The following is a 15000-nucleotide window of genomic DNA, read 5'->3' as shown; positions in this document are numbered from 1 at the left end:
AAGCGAGGAGCACCGGCGCTGTGTGACAATCGACTAAGTGCCCTTAATTACGATCCTCGTATCGTGTTCAGCCCATTTGGAAGTGACCTCCAGGCCCTTGGGGCGGGGTTGGGGGTGAGGGGGACTGTCATCCCCTATGCGCAGTTTCTACACTCAGTCGACTGCACGATGCCACGAGCCCAGAGTGAACTTGAAAACTCGGTTATTATCTAGAAACCTATATAGATGATCCGGTGTAATCTCTTCTTCTCGAAGTCTCGATGATCTCATCTCTAGATGAGACGATCTCTTACAACCTCGATTAGAAATCTCAACGATCTCTAGCAACCTTATCTCGAGAGCTTGCGATCTCTCGCAACCTCATTTCAAGGCCTCAGTCATCTCTTACAATCTTAGCAAGAAGCTTTACCTGGTCCTTGCTAACTATTCTAGAACCCTGAGCGATCTCTAGCAATTTCAGCGACCAAATCTCATTCAGAAGTGTTGACGATCTTTCGCGATCTTGTCCACTAGTTTTTTTTTTCTTTTTTTTTTTTTATGGAATCTATACCCTCTTATCTTAAGCCTCGGTAATCTCTCGTAATCTTATCTAGAAGCATTAGCGATCTCTTGCAAACTCGCTCGAAGGTTTTTGACGATCACCTAGAAACTCTGAGCGATTTCACCTAGAAACCCTTAGCGATTTCACCTAGAAACCCAGAGCGATCTCACCTAGAAACCAGAGCGATCTCAAACCTAGAAAATTTCCCTGAGCGATCTCACCTAGAACCCAGAGCGAAATTCTTTCCCTACCCTGAAGCGATCTTTTCACCTAGAAACCCTTAGCGATTTCACCTAGAAAACCCCAGCGATCTCAAACTTAGACCCTTAGCCGATTTCAAACCCTAAGAACGACCAAAGAGCGATTTCACCTAGGACCTGAGCGATTTTCCCTGAAACCCTTAAGCGATTCACCTAGAAACCCTGAGCGATTTCACCTAGAAACCCTTAGCGATTTCACCTAGAAACCCTGAGCGATTTCACCTAGAAACCCTGAGCGATTTCACCTAGAAACCCTGAGCGATTTCACCTAGAAACCCTAGCGAATTTCACAAAACGCTAGAAACCCCTGAGCCCGGATTTCACCTAAGGAACCCAGAGCGATTTCAACCCCTAGAAACCCCTGAGCGATTTCACCTAGAAACCCTGAGCGATTTCACCTAGAAACCCTGAGCGATTTCACCTAGAAACCCTTAGCGATTTCACCTAGAAACTCTTAGCGATTTCACCTAGAAACCCAGAGCGATCTCACCTACAAACCCTGAGCGATTTCACCTAGAACCCTCTGGCCTCAAGGATCCATTGCAATATCATCTCGAGGCCTCAACGGACTTCTTGCAATCTCTCCCTAACCCTCTCTTGCAATCTCACCAAACAGACGCACCCTGGAAGAACATACCACCTTCGTCGTGCGCGACCTTTGATGCTGCTGCTCCGCCACTGTATGGCTTCAATCAAACAATCGTCGGTCTACGCGAAACAATTCGCGCTAGATATTTCGGCAGTATGCGGCTTAGGAGGAGGAGGAGGAGGAGGAGGAGGAGGAGGAGGAGGAGGAGGAGCGTTGCGTTTAGCAGACGCAAGGGATAATGGACCCTTTTTACGCGACCTTGGAGCTCAAATTTCGTCTTCTTGTTTATGACGTCATGTTCCCGAAGCCTCTTGAGTCATTTTGACTCTCTCTCTCTCTCTCTCTCTCCTCTCTCTCTCTCTCTGTAATCTTCCCATCAACTTCCCATCGGGGCTCGGCAAGGCTGCTGCAATATGGCGGCAGGTAAAAGGGGGACGAAAGGCAGTACCTACCAGGCCTACCTACTGGGCTAAATATGAAACGACCAACAAAAATGGAATGGATTAAGGCGTCTGGCAACTCTTGCAAACATCCAACTTTTAAAGAGAACTCTTACAACTTCCCTGTCACGTTCTGTTAACGTAGGATGGACTGAATGCTAAAGTACAAGAGAAATTCAGTGGCAGAGAGAGAGAGAGAGAGAGAGAGAGAGAGAGAGAGAGAGAGAGAGAGAGAGAATCAAGTAACACATACATTCAACAGAATTTGCATTATTCTTAGCACAAGATTCAAGCGATCGTTATGCAGCTAAAAGACCGTTTGTTACAGGAGAAGGCTCAAGACAGTTTCACTTCTCAACTGCAGATGCGTCAGAATCCAAGAACTCCAGGAAATTTACCGCTCGCAGAAGATGCAGGCTTCTTGGTAATCTGGAATTCTCCTTTTGCTTCTTTGTTCGTTTAAACTTTCCTCTCTCGAGTGGCGGATCCACCTAACAAACTTTCTCTTGGCCCCACTTTCTTTTTTTTTAATGACTGCCAAGGAAAGATAAGGGTAATGTAGGTTAGGCCTTTCTCAATAGCTTCAGCATTACAACGAAGCTTTAATTAAAAGCCTTTACTAGATGAAGTGATACCAGTGGTTCATACGTTTGCCTTTACATAATAACAAGGAAGCAGAAAAAAGAAAATAAAATAAATGAAAGAGTAGTTTCGAGGCGTCGGTCAGCTTGTTTAGCTCCTCGTGGGATATAATTGTCGAGCTAATCTGCAGAAAGATCGTACAGGACGACTGGATTTGAAATGGCTCAAGATTGGCATCGAGGGGTCTGGTTGAACTTGCTCCTGACTTGGATGCGTATGGCGCGACAGGCATGAAGAGGTCTCTAAAACGACCAAGATGACATGAAAACGTCTGACACAACCAGCTGCTGACATGAAAACGTCTGACACAACCAGCTGCTGACATGAAAACGTCTGGCACAACCAGCTGCTGATATGAAAACGTCTGACACAACCAGCTGCTGACATGAAAACGTCTGGCACAACAGCTGCCCTGACATGGAAAACGTCTGGACACAACCAGCTGGTTGACATTGAAAAACGTCTGGCACAAACCAGCTGCTGATATTGAAAAACGTCTGACACAACCAGATTGCTGACATGAAAACGTAACTGGCACAACCAGCTGGCTGAACATGAAAAACGTCTTACTGGACACCAACAAGTGCCTGATATGAAAGAACGTTTTCTGACACCAACACCGCTGCTGACATGAAAACGTCTGACACAACCGGCTGCTGACATGAAAACGTCTGACACAACCAGCTGCTGACATGAAAACGTCTGACACAACCGGCTGCTGATATGAAAACGTCTGACACAACCAGCTGCTGACATGAAAACGCTCTTGACACAACGCTCTACAGAAACGTCTGACACAACGTTGCTGCTACATGGAAAACGTCTGACACAAACCAGCTGCTTGACATGAGAAACGTCTGAACAAACCGGCTGCTTGAATGAAAACGTCTGACACAACCAGCTGCTGACATGAAAAAGTCTGACACAACCGGCTGCTGACATGAAAACGTCTGATGCACATGGCAACGGATATGGACTGCCATGGCAGAAAATCAAGTGCCTAGAAACTGTCAAGGAGGGCGTCTAAAGAAACAGCAGTTGACAGGAGGGTTCAGGAAATCTGGCAAGTGACACTAGGAGTCCCGTAAAGACTCGCAACTGAAACGGAGAGGAGGGGCATAATTAATATGGAAGGGTCTGATGTGTGTGTGTGTGTGACATCTGGCATAGCCGGGTTTCAGAAACTGGTAAATTACATACAAGGGTCTGGTGGAATTGGCATGGGGTAGGGTGGGAGGTGGGGGGGGGGCTATCTAAACAGCAACTGGCATGAAGGAATCTGATCTGACATTGAACAATCCGTGGAGATCGGCCACTGACATGGAGGGTTCTAGGATTGGAATGGAACATACAGCTCAGGCCTAAGACCAATGGCTGGAACCTATGAGGTCATTCAGTGCTGCATGAGAGGTCTTCAGAGAGAAGTCTTGGTCCTACTGAGGCTCCAGAGTCAAAGGAAGTCAGATACAAAACAATATAAACCTCATCCTGTGAGGTCAGGAGAGATTCTTGAATTGTCAGCATATTCTTAACTGTAGAAAGCAACTTCTAAAAAAAAGGAATACCAGAATGTAGTAGTAATTCATCTGAACATTTCCTAACTTCCACTCTGTGAGAAATTCACAATTGTGATTGAGTCTGTATCACAGTGTCTCTGAAATCATGCAACAGTAACTTCAGAGCAGAGGTAAGTTCACTGGGATCACACTCCGCAGTCTTTCGTCTCCGGCATTTAAACGATGTTTATTATCAATGGCCGCCCTTGTCAACAAAAAACTGGTTTACGGTTTGCACAAGGACAGTGTGAGAATCAAGGATAGTCATTCTCTCTTTCTTCCTTCCTTCCTTCACGCTCTTTCTTCATCAAACCGAATGCAAATTATATATACAGTAAGCCACCTCTCTCTCTCTCTCTCTCTCTCTCTCTCTCAGTATATATAGATATATACATTCACACGGATACAGAAAGGTACATGTGTAGTCACCGATGAGAACAATTACATTGCCAGCTTATTCGTTTTGGTGGGCTAAGATGAGAGAGAGAGAGAGAGAGAGAGAGAGAGAGAGAGAGAGAGAGAGAGAGAGAGAGAGAGAGAGAGTAATGTTTACCCACTGCATATAAATGCATGTTAACAAGCTCACACCAGGCTTTCGAATTGCTGCGAATACTCCTCATACTAAGAAACTATTCAAATGCAAGCAGACAGGTCATCACTGCTACAGATTACGTTTAATATACTGAAGAAAACAAATAATAAATAATGTTTACTACCTACGATCTCAAAATAGTAGGAAGTCCTTAGTTCAACATGCCTTATGGCACAAGCAAACCATCCTTTAACTTCACACTCTTCCAAGGAATCGAATGCCCTTTTGAGCAACGTCAAAGGAGATTGGACTGAATAAATAAAAATAAGACAATAGATGAGTAAATAACAACCAACTAGCTACCTAAACCATGGCGTGCGATCACTGCTCTTCAAAGTAGCACCAGAAGTGATTTGATTCAAAGTAGTACCAGAAGTGACTTGATTCAAAGTAGTACCAGAAGTGACTTGATTCAAAGTAGTACCAGAAGTGACTTGATTCAAAGTAGTACCAGAAGTGACTTGATTCACAGTAGTACCAGAAATGACTGGAATAGATCATTGCAGTTCTTTAAATAGAGGCGCAGTCATTCCAGCATTCACCTAACCTATTTCGATCGGTCCAATGAGAACCAGCTCCTTCTGATACGTGAAGAATGACGCAAACAACCTATCGATTTCACAAACGAACTCTTGTCGGTCATGGAAGAATATCGTGGCACTGTTCAACATTGTCTCCTCTTTTCTGGACTTCCTTTCCCAAGATGATTGGCGGAGTTCACGTCCTTTCATGGAAAGTAATGTGTGTGTGTGTGTGTGTGTGTGTGTGTGTGTGTGTGTGTTAGCCACTCACAATACCTCAAGTCGACAATAATTTCAAAGTGATGGCATTACACACACACACACACACACACACACACACACACACACACACACATATATATATATATATATATCTATATATATATATATATATATATATATAAAACAGACTTATTTTGGATAATGTGGTTACCTAACATAATGCAATGATCACGTGACTGCCCCGGCTATGAACAATGTTCCAATCATGGATCCTTTCATGAAACAGACGATGTCGCAACTCCGCCAGGCCTCTCTCTCTCTCTCTCTCTCTCTCTCTCTCTCTCTCTCAAAGCGCTGATGTATCGGACTTCTCAAAACTGTTGCTGATAATGTTTGAAAAATCACATCCATTTTTTTCATAAAAAAAAGAATGTATCTGTTTAAGGCAAGACAAAAACGAAGAGCATTCTTGTAAAATATGCAATGGAGACCTCACGTTATATTTAATAAATACAGAACACAGAGCATATTACAATATGCATAGAACATATCTTCCTATGCAATCACCTCGAGGATATAGGTAGTAAAGCGCATTCAAGGATTATATCCATCAAAACACCACGTGTAGCAACTAACTTTTTTTTTTATTACTGGTTTACTAAAACTATTTATTCTCGAGTTCCCGGAAAACTTTATATATATATATATATATATATATATATATATATATATATATAGTATATATATATATATATATATATATATTTAGTCTGGTCCTAAAATTAGAATGCAGTTGTTTTAAACCTTACTATGATAGATTCACATCAACCGTGCTTTAGATGTCTAGGCCAGTCCCTTACGACGCTCCTGATTGGCTGTTGATAAGCCAAGCACAGGGCTGGAAATTCTCAGTCTCTCTCGAGAGTTCACATGGGTAGGATCTATGTTCCACCTCTCCTGAGGGATACGTCTTTCAGGAGAGGTGGAACATGCATCCTTCCTATGTGAACTCTCGAGAGAGACAGAGTTTCCAGCCCTGTCATTGGCTTATCAATAGCCAATCAGGGGTTTCGTAAGGGACTGGCCTAGACATCAAATGCACGGTTGATGTATATCTACTTTAGCACTTTTCGTTTTAGATTATGTATTCCTGGAATGCATATACATACTCGTGTATCTTTTAACCAAAAAGCGCTCATTCTTACCGGGAATATCAGCAGAATGTTTTGCCTTTACGTCTCCAAGCAAGGTATTCTGGACAGGACATATTATCAACTTAATATATGAATATATAAATAATGACATAATCCATAAAGGTAAAAGAAACGATGACGTTCTGCAAGGCCTTCCGACTTCTTGTCCTTTCCTTAGCAGTCTGCTGAGTCAAGGACAAGAAGTCGAAAGGCCTTGCAGAACTCCATCGTTTTTCTTTCCTTCGTGGATTTTGTCTATTATATATATATATATATATATATATATAAATATATATATATATATATATATGTGTGTGTGTGTGTGTGTGTGTGGTGTGTGTGTGTGTGTGTGTGTGTGTGCGTTACACGAAAAAAACAGAACGAATACTTCTCTTCAAGGTTCGTTTCCAGTTACTTATATTATACAACTTAGTGATCAAGAAAACCATAAAAATACTTTTCTTCAATAACTCACAATAGCTCAACACAGAAAACGGTCGGCAGAAACGCGATGTGGGAGTAAATACTTTAGAGATGCAGGAAGTCCGAAAACAATTCTGAATCAATAGCTCAGCCCGTGCTCTGACCTGGCAACGGGCGAGTGACCGTTAAGAGCAGGAACCCGTCTGGCATAAGGCCACCTTAATCTCATGGTAGGTAAGCAAGCGACCTACATCACGGAAGTGTTTCGACGTCTTACTCAAAATATGATTTTATAAACAGTGACGTATAATTATTTCAATCGCTGCGCCATTTTCCATCATAAAGAGGTAGGTCAACATACGCGCCATGGAATAAAGCGCTGTCATGCGTTGTGTGTGTGTGTGCGCGCGCGTGTGTGTGCGCGCATGCGTGTACGTATGTATGTATGTATATTCCCACGTTTGTTTCACCATATTCAGGATATCCCACCCAGTACTAGAACTTATTTCTTATCATTGTTTTAATATCAGCTTATCTTTTATATATATATAAATTATAATATATATATATATATATATAGTATATATATATTATATATATATAATAAAACGAGCCCATAAAACCACCAAAAATATAGAGAGAAAAGTACTATATTTAAGAGACTGCTGTCTCCCTCTTCAGGTAAATGAATGAGAAAAGTTTACAGAAAAGGTAAATCACTTCCCCAGAGATTAATACAACACAAAAGGTCAGCTAGGTATGGACAACAGAACTAAGCTATTTTCAACCATATAAATGAACATAACCATAGAATACACTGGAATTTGTCACGTGTAATCTATAACAGCAACTGCCGGTACAAGAGTCAAATGATGGAATCGGCCTTAATAAAAGAGAGGCAGGTAATGAACATCTCAAAAGGAGCATGGATTTCAGATACGATCGCCAAGATTTTCATTCAACCAACGCTTAAGAAGATTAAAGGAAGATTATCAGCGGGGGTGACCTAAATTGGCTTGCCTGTGGATGGACCTCTTGGTATAATTACCATCTTTTCTGTAAACTTTTCTCATTCATACCTGAAGAGGGAGACAGCAGTCTCTGAAATATTAGTACTTTTCTCTCTATATTTTGGTGTTTTTTATGGGCTCCTTTAATTAGATGGAATTCTGTTGAAACAGAACATTTTTTACCATCATATACATATATATCATATATATATATATATATATATATATATATATATATATATATATATATATATATTAATGAAATCTCCTTAACGCGTCCAACTACTACTTTCCCTGACAAATCTTTACTTTCATTCGCGACTATATAATACTTGATTTTGCACTGTTAACACTGGTGGCCAATGAGGCTCGTTTTGCACATTTAACACCTCTGGTAATGTCAAAAAGAGATGTGTTTGTGACCACGAAAAATGCTGTATCAATAATAATAATAATAATAATAATAATAATAATAATAATAATAATAATAATAATAATAATAATAATAATAATATGCCGGAAACAGACCTTCTTTCAAACACGTTTTATCAAAGATGATGACAGAATTTACAGAATTGATTTTATATAAAATTCTCTTAAGTCACCAGAAGAATTGACAGAATTTTATATGAAATCAATTCTGTAAATTCTGCCATTATCTTTAATAATAATAATAATATTAACAGCAACGTATCTTTACTTACCACTCTTTAAGAGAAAAAAAATTTGGTGCGATGACCAACATCAGGAAGGTTAGTTATGGGAAGAGACTCCTATGAACTGCAGGCAGCAAACGAAGATTATAAAAGTCTATATGAATGAATGTCAGCAGGGAACTGATGACAGCTCCTTCTCCGGTTGCGCCGAACAGGACTCTTACGCGATCGATTACTCTGTGCACGACGTCGATCGCGTCAGTTAGGGAATTTATTGAAAAAAAGAAGATGAAGAGGAAGAAAAAGGCGTGCAGGAAAGGTCTCTCTGTTCGTTCAGCAAACCCTACGGTTAGCCTCGCCCCCCGAAACCAACGGGAGCAGACAGAACCTGTTATGTTTAAGAGCTTTTCTGAGACTTATAATGTCAAGTGGTCCTTGGGGGTAACGCTTTGAAGGGCTCTTCACACGAGGCAGCCAGCCAGCTGTTGTTGTTCACCTGTCCCCTCCACGGATATTATTATAATGCACGAGACACTCGTTTCAAGTCCTCCCCGAATCAAATGGATCCCGAGTAAGGATCCCTCGGACTATTTCTTTTATTTGGGCTCCGCCAATCGAACGAATTCCCGTCGAAGCTGATCGCGCGAGACTGTGAGCACACGCCTTTCGAGTCCACTTACACTTTTGCGTTCAAAACGTTACCATGGGTTACGTTATGTTCTGTTGATCATGTTCTGTTGATCTATCGGACCGGGGCGCACACGGACACGTCCACTGGGCCAGACGGACTAAACTTAAATCAAGGTTGCTGCCATCCAAACCAGTTCCTTTTCAAAACTTTTACAATGGGCACATCGCTGACAGTCAAAAGTAATGTATTCTCGCTCATGCCTCCCTGTCAGTCGACGACGAAGTGTGTGTGTGTGCCAACGCGTGACGACTTAAGCTACCCACCGGTCTCCTTATTGATCCAGAATAAGCTAAATACCAACGCACAGACGTCACTGGAATCAGGTTTGCCCAACACCACAAACACACGCACACACATATACTGCGCACGTTGCAACTAACAGCAAAATAGAGTGAAGCAAAAAAATGGAGTGGGTCGCAATCTCTTTACCCGGGGGACTCCACCCAGCGTAGTAAAATGTAACCCTCATTCATGAAAGTTTGGACAGAGTGAATAGAGCTGAATCAGAGTGCCTGACATCTCTCGGTTCCGCCCTTTCACTGTGGCTGATGATGGTTGGGAGGAAGAAGGGAAATGATGTCACTCACTCACACACCACACAACACCACACAACCAAATACAAATACATAATTTTACAATTACATAATAAAAATAAGATATTATATATTTTTTAACATTAAGCCAGTTCTCCTACCAAGAAGTGCCCTGAAGGAAAACAAAAAAGGCAATGATCACTGCCACATTCACGCCTAAAATTCCTGAATCAAGGATGAGCCCCCTGTGCAGAGTAATTCCTCAGCATCAGCGGTTTCTTACACTTTACAAAGCCCACCAGAAGCTCGTCGACCACTCCCCAAACACCCTTACCCACACACACTGCGCCACTCACCTCGCTTCTTCGCGCGCTCCTTTACTTCCTACTACTAGATGTTTTGCCTTCACCTCTTTTCTTGCTTGGGGTTCAAGCATCCAGTTTCCTCGCCTTAAACACATCAGCTAACATTGGTTCACATCTATACCACAACCACGCACATTGAAAACCCCAAGAATCATCATACTTTCACATTTATGTCCCCCAGCCATTAGGTGACTTTCACATCACTCAGGTCGGTGTGAATACTGTTATTAAACCAGCATTCTAAAGGAGAGGTTGGGTTTGCCTCTGGCCTAATGGGGATGCTCTCCGATAATCTTGAGGGTTGAAGATGACAGCCACCCTTTTCTTGACATCAAGCTGCCGCCGGGCCATTTGCTGCCGAGTTGGCTGGTAGGTTGCAATTTGCAAGCCAGGAACCACGGATTGGAAGGCGATTATAGGTAGTGGAAAAATGATAAAATAGACGGGAAGCAAAGTTATGAATAGACAAATACAGACAGACTATAAACAAACAACAATGAACACACACACACACACTAGATAGAGAGAATTATAATGAAAATGATTGAAACATTCTCTGGATAATTAACAATTCTCTCAACAGTCCAAGAATTTCCAGGGACTACATCATGGAATCTAGTTTCCCAGTCCTAAATCAGTGCCACGTCAGTTTCCCGACCTCACAATTTAAATAACACTCCAGTTTCCCAACCTCACGACATCATTAATGTTCCAGATATCTCACCTAATACTTCACTGACATATCAGTTTCCCAAACATCATTATTGCAATGCCACCACCTCAGTTTAGCAACCACATAATTCAATAACACCCCTGTTTCCCAACCTCACGACACCATTAATGTTCCAGATATGCAGCCTATCACATGACACTTCAGTTTCCCAAAGCCAATACTTCACTGGCATATCAGTTTCCCAAACCCCTTTATTGCAATGATGTTTGAGTATCCCAGCCCCAACTCCAGTGACACTTCAAACATCCATCGGAAAATAATAATAATAATAATAATAATAATAATAATAATAATAATAATAATAATAATAATGAATTTCTCTTACATCAACGCAGCTTCCAAGATCCTTCAAAGAGCATCATGCCTCCTTACACACACACTCTTTCTCTCTCTCTCTCTCTCGACACAGCCAGATGGAAACTGACTCGAGGCCTGGCGAATAGTACTTCAAATGCCAGACCCATCTGCCCCTGGGGGTAAACGGAAACGTGGAACGAACCGACGCACGCACACGCAGCAAATACACACACTCATCATGTGACCTCTTAAGGTCACGTGACGACCACATTCGAAAGCTGGCGCACGCGAACAGAAGGCTGTTCATGTCCATAACATTTTGTTTAGGCTTAGTGGTCGGATTCTCTCTCTCTCTCTCTCTCTCTCTCTCTCTCTCTCTCTCTCTCTCTCCGTTACCTCAACACTTTCTTATGTGGAGATACTACATCGGTCCATGTATGGGGGAAATGAATAAAGAACGCTGAATCATTAGAACACTGTGATTGAACAGTAAAACCTGCTCCTAGAGATAAGTGAGCACACGATGTCTCCTCGGATGGACTAACAACTCTTTGAGACATCCTAATCCAGCGTAACTCCTTGAAAGTTCATAACAGCTAAGAACGCGAAGAAAAAGGACGAGTTTTATCAAATCAATCGGTATTATAAACAACGGACATATTGATCATAGCAAAACCGCAGACATAAACACTGCTTCTAATTCAGGGGAACACGCTTTTGTTGTGACCAAGGTATTCTATATACCTTGGTTGTGACTACACCAGCTGATGTTATCGACGTCGACGATAAATTATATTCCCTTTGGAAAAACAAATCTTATAGATCAGCGACTGCACAGCCAAAACAGTAAGTGGTATATTTTTAAAGGTGAAGCCTTCACCGTGTATAATGCACACACACACAGACACACCCACACACACACAAAAAGTTACGATAGACAGCCTATAATTCAGAAAATACGGATATCTCTCGCTGAGCGAAAATGAGGACGTGGGGTTACCGATATTGCAGAAGCTTGTAAAGGCAAAATAAATGATTGGAGGTTAGACATAACAACCTCAATATAAACAACATGAACATTTCTTTTATACTATACATATATATATATATATATATATATATATATATATATATATATCATGTGTGTGTGTAAGCGCGTGTATGTTCATAAAAGTATAAGCACCACATTGTATTGTAGGGCTGGCTGCGGTCGTAGGCGTTCCAGTATGCGCTTCGTCTATGGTCTGTATAACATTGAAGTAACACCACAAAATTATCTTGACACTTCAGTACATTTTGCAGAGAGTTAGGGAAGTCAGGTAGGAAAAAACCTATATACAGTACACACAGTGTATATACGTGTGTGAGCGCGCGCGCGTGTGTATTCATTAGCGTATTTAAATAAATAAAAAAAAAACAGGCACACGAGAAAAGGTTGCGACTATTTATGAACAATTATTTTCTTGGACGATAATTAAGCTACACAAGCCCGCGCGCGCGCGCACACACAAATTAATCTCACCATGCGCACGTCTTCGCGTTGCCACAAAACCGCAACCTCTTCTTACCTTCGCAAGCAATAGCTTAATGATATAATTGCCCGCCATGCCAAAAGTTCCCCAGCAAAAATTCCAGTACGTGGATAAATACGATCACGACCGAGGTCATTATTTCCAAGGTCACAATACGTTCCCCATTTATGCTAAGACTTCTATTTATCCAGCCTTTGATAAATACGCCATTTATCGACATATTTCAGAGTTTCATTGTACTTATATCATTTTGAGAGTTCGTGGGTTAATGTAGGTGTTCATGTACTTGATTATGCACTAACGATTTGATAGAGAAGGGCTAAAACACTCACAAACATAGAGGTTCGAAGTCATAAGGCTTCCATTTACGTTTCTATACAGCAATGATAGATATTAGCTGTTTGTTTGCAAAATGCGTTTACAGTGTGGCAGTATACAACTAATGTTTCTTACTGTCAGTATGCACATGCTGTAAATACCTATTTTATCCGTGTTACAGCTCTCTTTGATATATATATATACATAATATATATATATATATATATATATATATATATATATATACATATATATATATATATATATATATATATATATATATATATATATATATGTATGTATGTATTGTATGTATGTGTGTGTGAATATCTCCATTAATTTTTCCAAGGTTGACACAATTCTTTACAGGAATCATATAAGAATGAAAGAAAAAAAAAGAATCGATTTCCAACGCTGAATGAGATATTTAAAAAACAGCTTTATCTTATCGTGAACATAAATTTTTCCCCAATCTTTCTGCCACTTATAGATGGTCCTACAAGACCTTCCAAGGCTGTGTGCTGCATTACGTAAAATCTCCATATCTCAGTTGATTACATTTCCTTATCGGCGTTATCGAAGGGATACAGATAACGTTTAATGTTTACACGATCGGGTTTCACCGACATGACATAGCATGGCTGGGTTTCATTGATGATGAACGGTTGTTTTATTACGGGGGCGGGGGGAAAAGGAAGGGGGTAAAAAAAAGGGGGGGAGGGGGGGGAAAAGGGGAAAGGGGGAGGGGGATATGTTGCATATTCATACTCCACACATACACACACATAGATTGAGGAAATCAGGTAATTCCCAACTTTTTATGTTTCCTAATACATTTGACTCGAGAGACACTGAGCAATAACTTGTGAGGGAATCTTATCCATTATACATTTTTTATACCTTTCTAAACGGATGAACAACCGCATGACAGACATTATACAAAATAAAAAAAGCTTATTTTTTATGTTAACCAAAGTCATCCGAATACGTACGTTCGTTCTCGAGACATTTTGTAGTAACACACAAACACAAGGAAAAACTTTCTGTGTTCCCAACTCCATTACCAGATGAATAATAATAATAATAATAATAATAATAATAATAATAATAATAATAATAATAATAATATAATAATGTCGCAATACCATGGGACACCAGAGTTGAAGAGAGAAAGAGAGGGAAAAAAATGGATAAGTATCAAGATCTGAAAATAGAAATAAGAAGGATATGGCATATGCCAGTGGAAATCGTACCCATAATCATAGGAGCACTAGGCACGATCCCAAGATCCCTGAAAAGGAATCTAGAAAAACTAGAGGCTGAAGTGTGATCCTAGAAACGGCGCACATAGTAAGAAAAGTGATGGACTCCTAAGGAGGCAGGATGCAACCCGGAACCCCACTCTATAAATATCACCCAGTCGAATTGGAGGACTGTGATAGAGAAAAAAAAAAAAAAAAAAATAATAATAATAATAACCAGCAACTAAGAACTTCAGACTTGGCAAGTAACAATGGCAGCACATGGCCAGATAAACTCCTTATCCACAATCACGTTTCGACAATCATATACAACAGGACATATTTACTGGTAGCCTTGAAATATTGTTAAGAGGGCAAGGTAACTCATACTTAATGATGTAACTCTCTCTCTCTCTCTCTCTCTCTCTCTCTCTCTCTCTCTCTCTCTCTCGCAAGCTTTCGTCTCAATATAGCAGAAAACCACATACATATACAGGTAGTTCTGCTAAATAATGAGAGAGAGAGAGAGAGAGAGAGAGAGAGAGAGAAGAGAGAGAGAGAGAGAGAGAGCTGATCCCCTCAAGTACAACTTTCACCCCTGATAAAGTGATAAGCGACGGAATTTCCAGAAGACTTGCTGATTGT

The 15000-nt window shown here is 40.8% G+C and overlaps 1 protein-coding gene across 13 annotated transcripts in view; it reads right to left on the bottom strand.

Moving 5' to 3' along the window:
• LOC135204360 (serine/threonine-protein kinase OSR1-like) overlaps positions 1-15000 on the bottom strand; it is a 368965-nt gene that overhangs the window by 103377 nt on the left and 250588 nt on the right. Inside the window, exon 1 of one of the 13 annotated variants that reach the window (XM_064234582.1) lies at positions 11293-11395. The exons of 10 other annotated variants lie outside the window; for them this stretch is intronic. In XM_064234582.1, coding sequence (XP_064090652.1) covers positions 11293-11294 — 2 coding nt within the window. In that variant the 5' untranslated portion in view covers positions 11295-11395. Of the gene's footprint in view, positions 27-8693; positions 9554-11292; positions 11396-15000 lie in introns of those variants that run through there. 2 more of the 13 variants (XM_064234578.1, XM_064234586.1) reach the window with 2 other exon arrangements.

The sequence above is a fragment of the Macrobrachium nipponense genome, chromosome 44 (genome assembly GCF_015104395.2).
Source record: "Macrobrachium nipponense isolate FS-2020 chromosome 44, ASM1510439v2, whole genome shotgun sequence".
Lineage (NCBI taxonomy): Eukaryota > Metazoa > Arthropoda > Malacostraca > Decapoda > Palaemonidae > Macrobrachium > Macrobrachium nipponense.
Note: the sequence above shows the minus strand (reverse complement) of the source record. Positions and strands in the feature narration are given on the sequence as shown.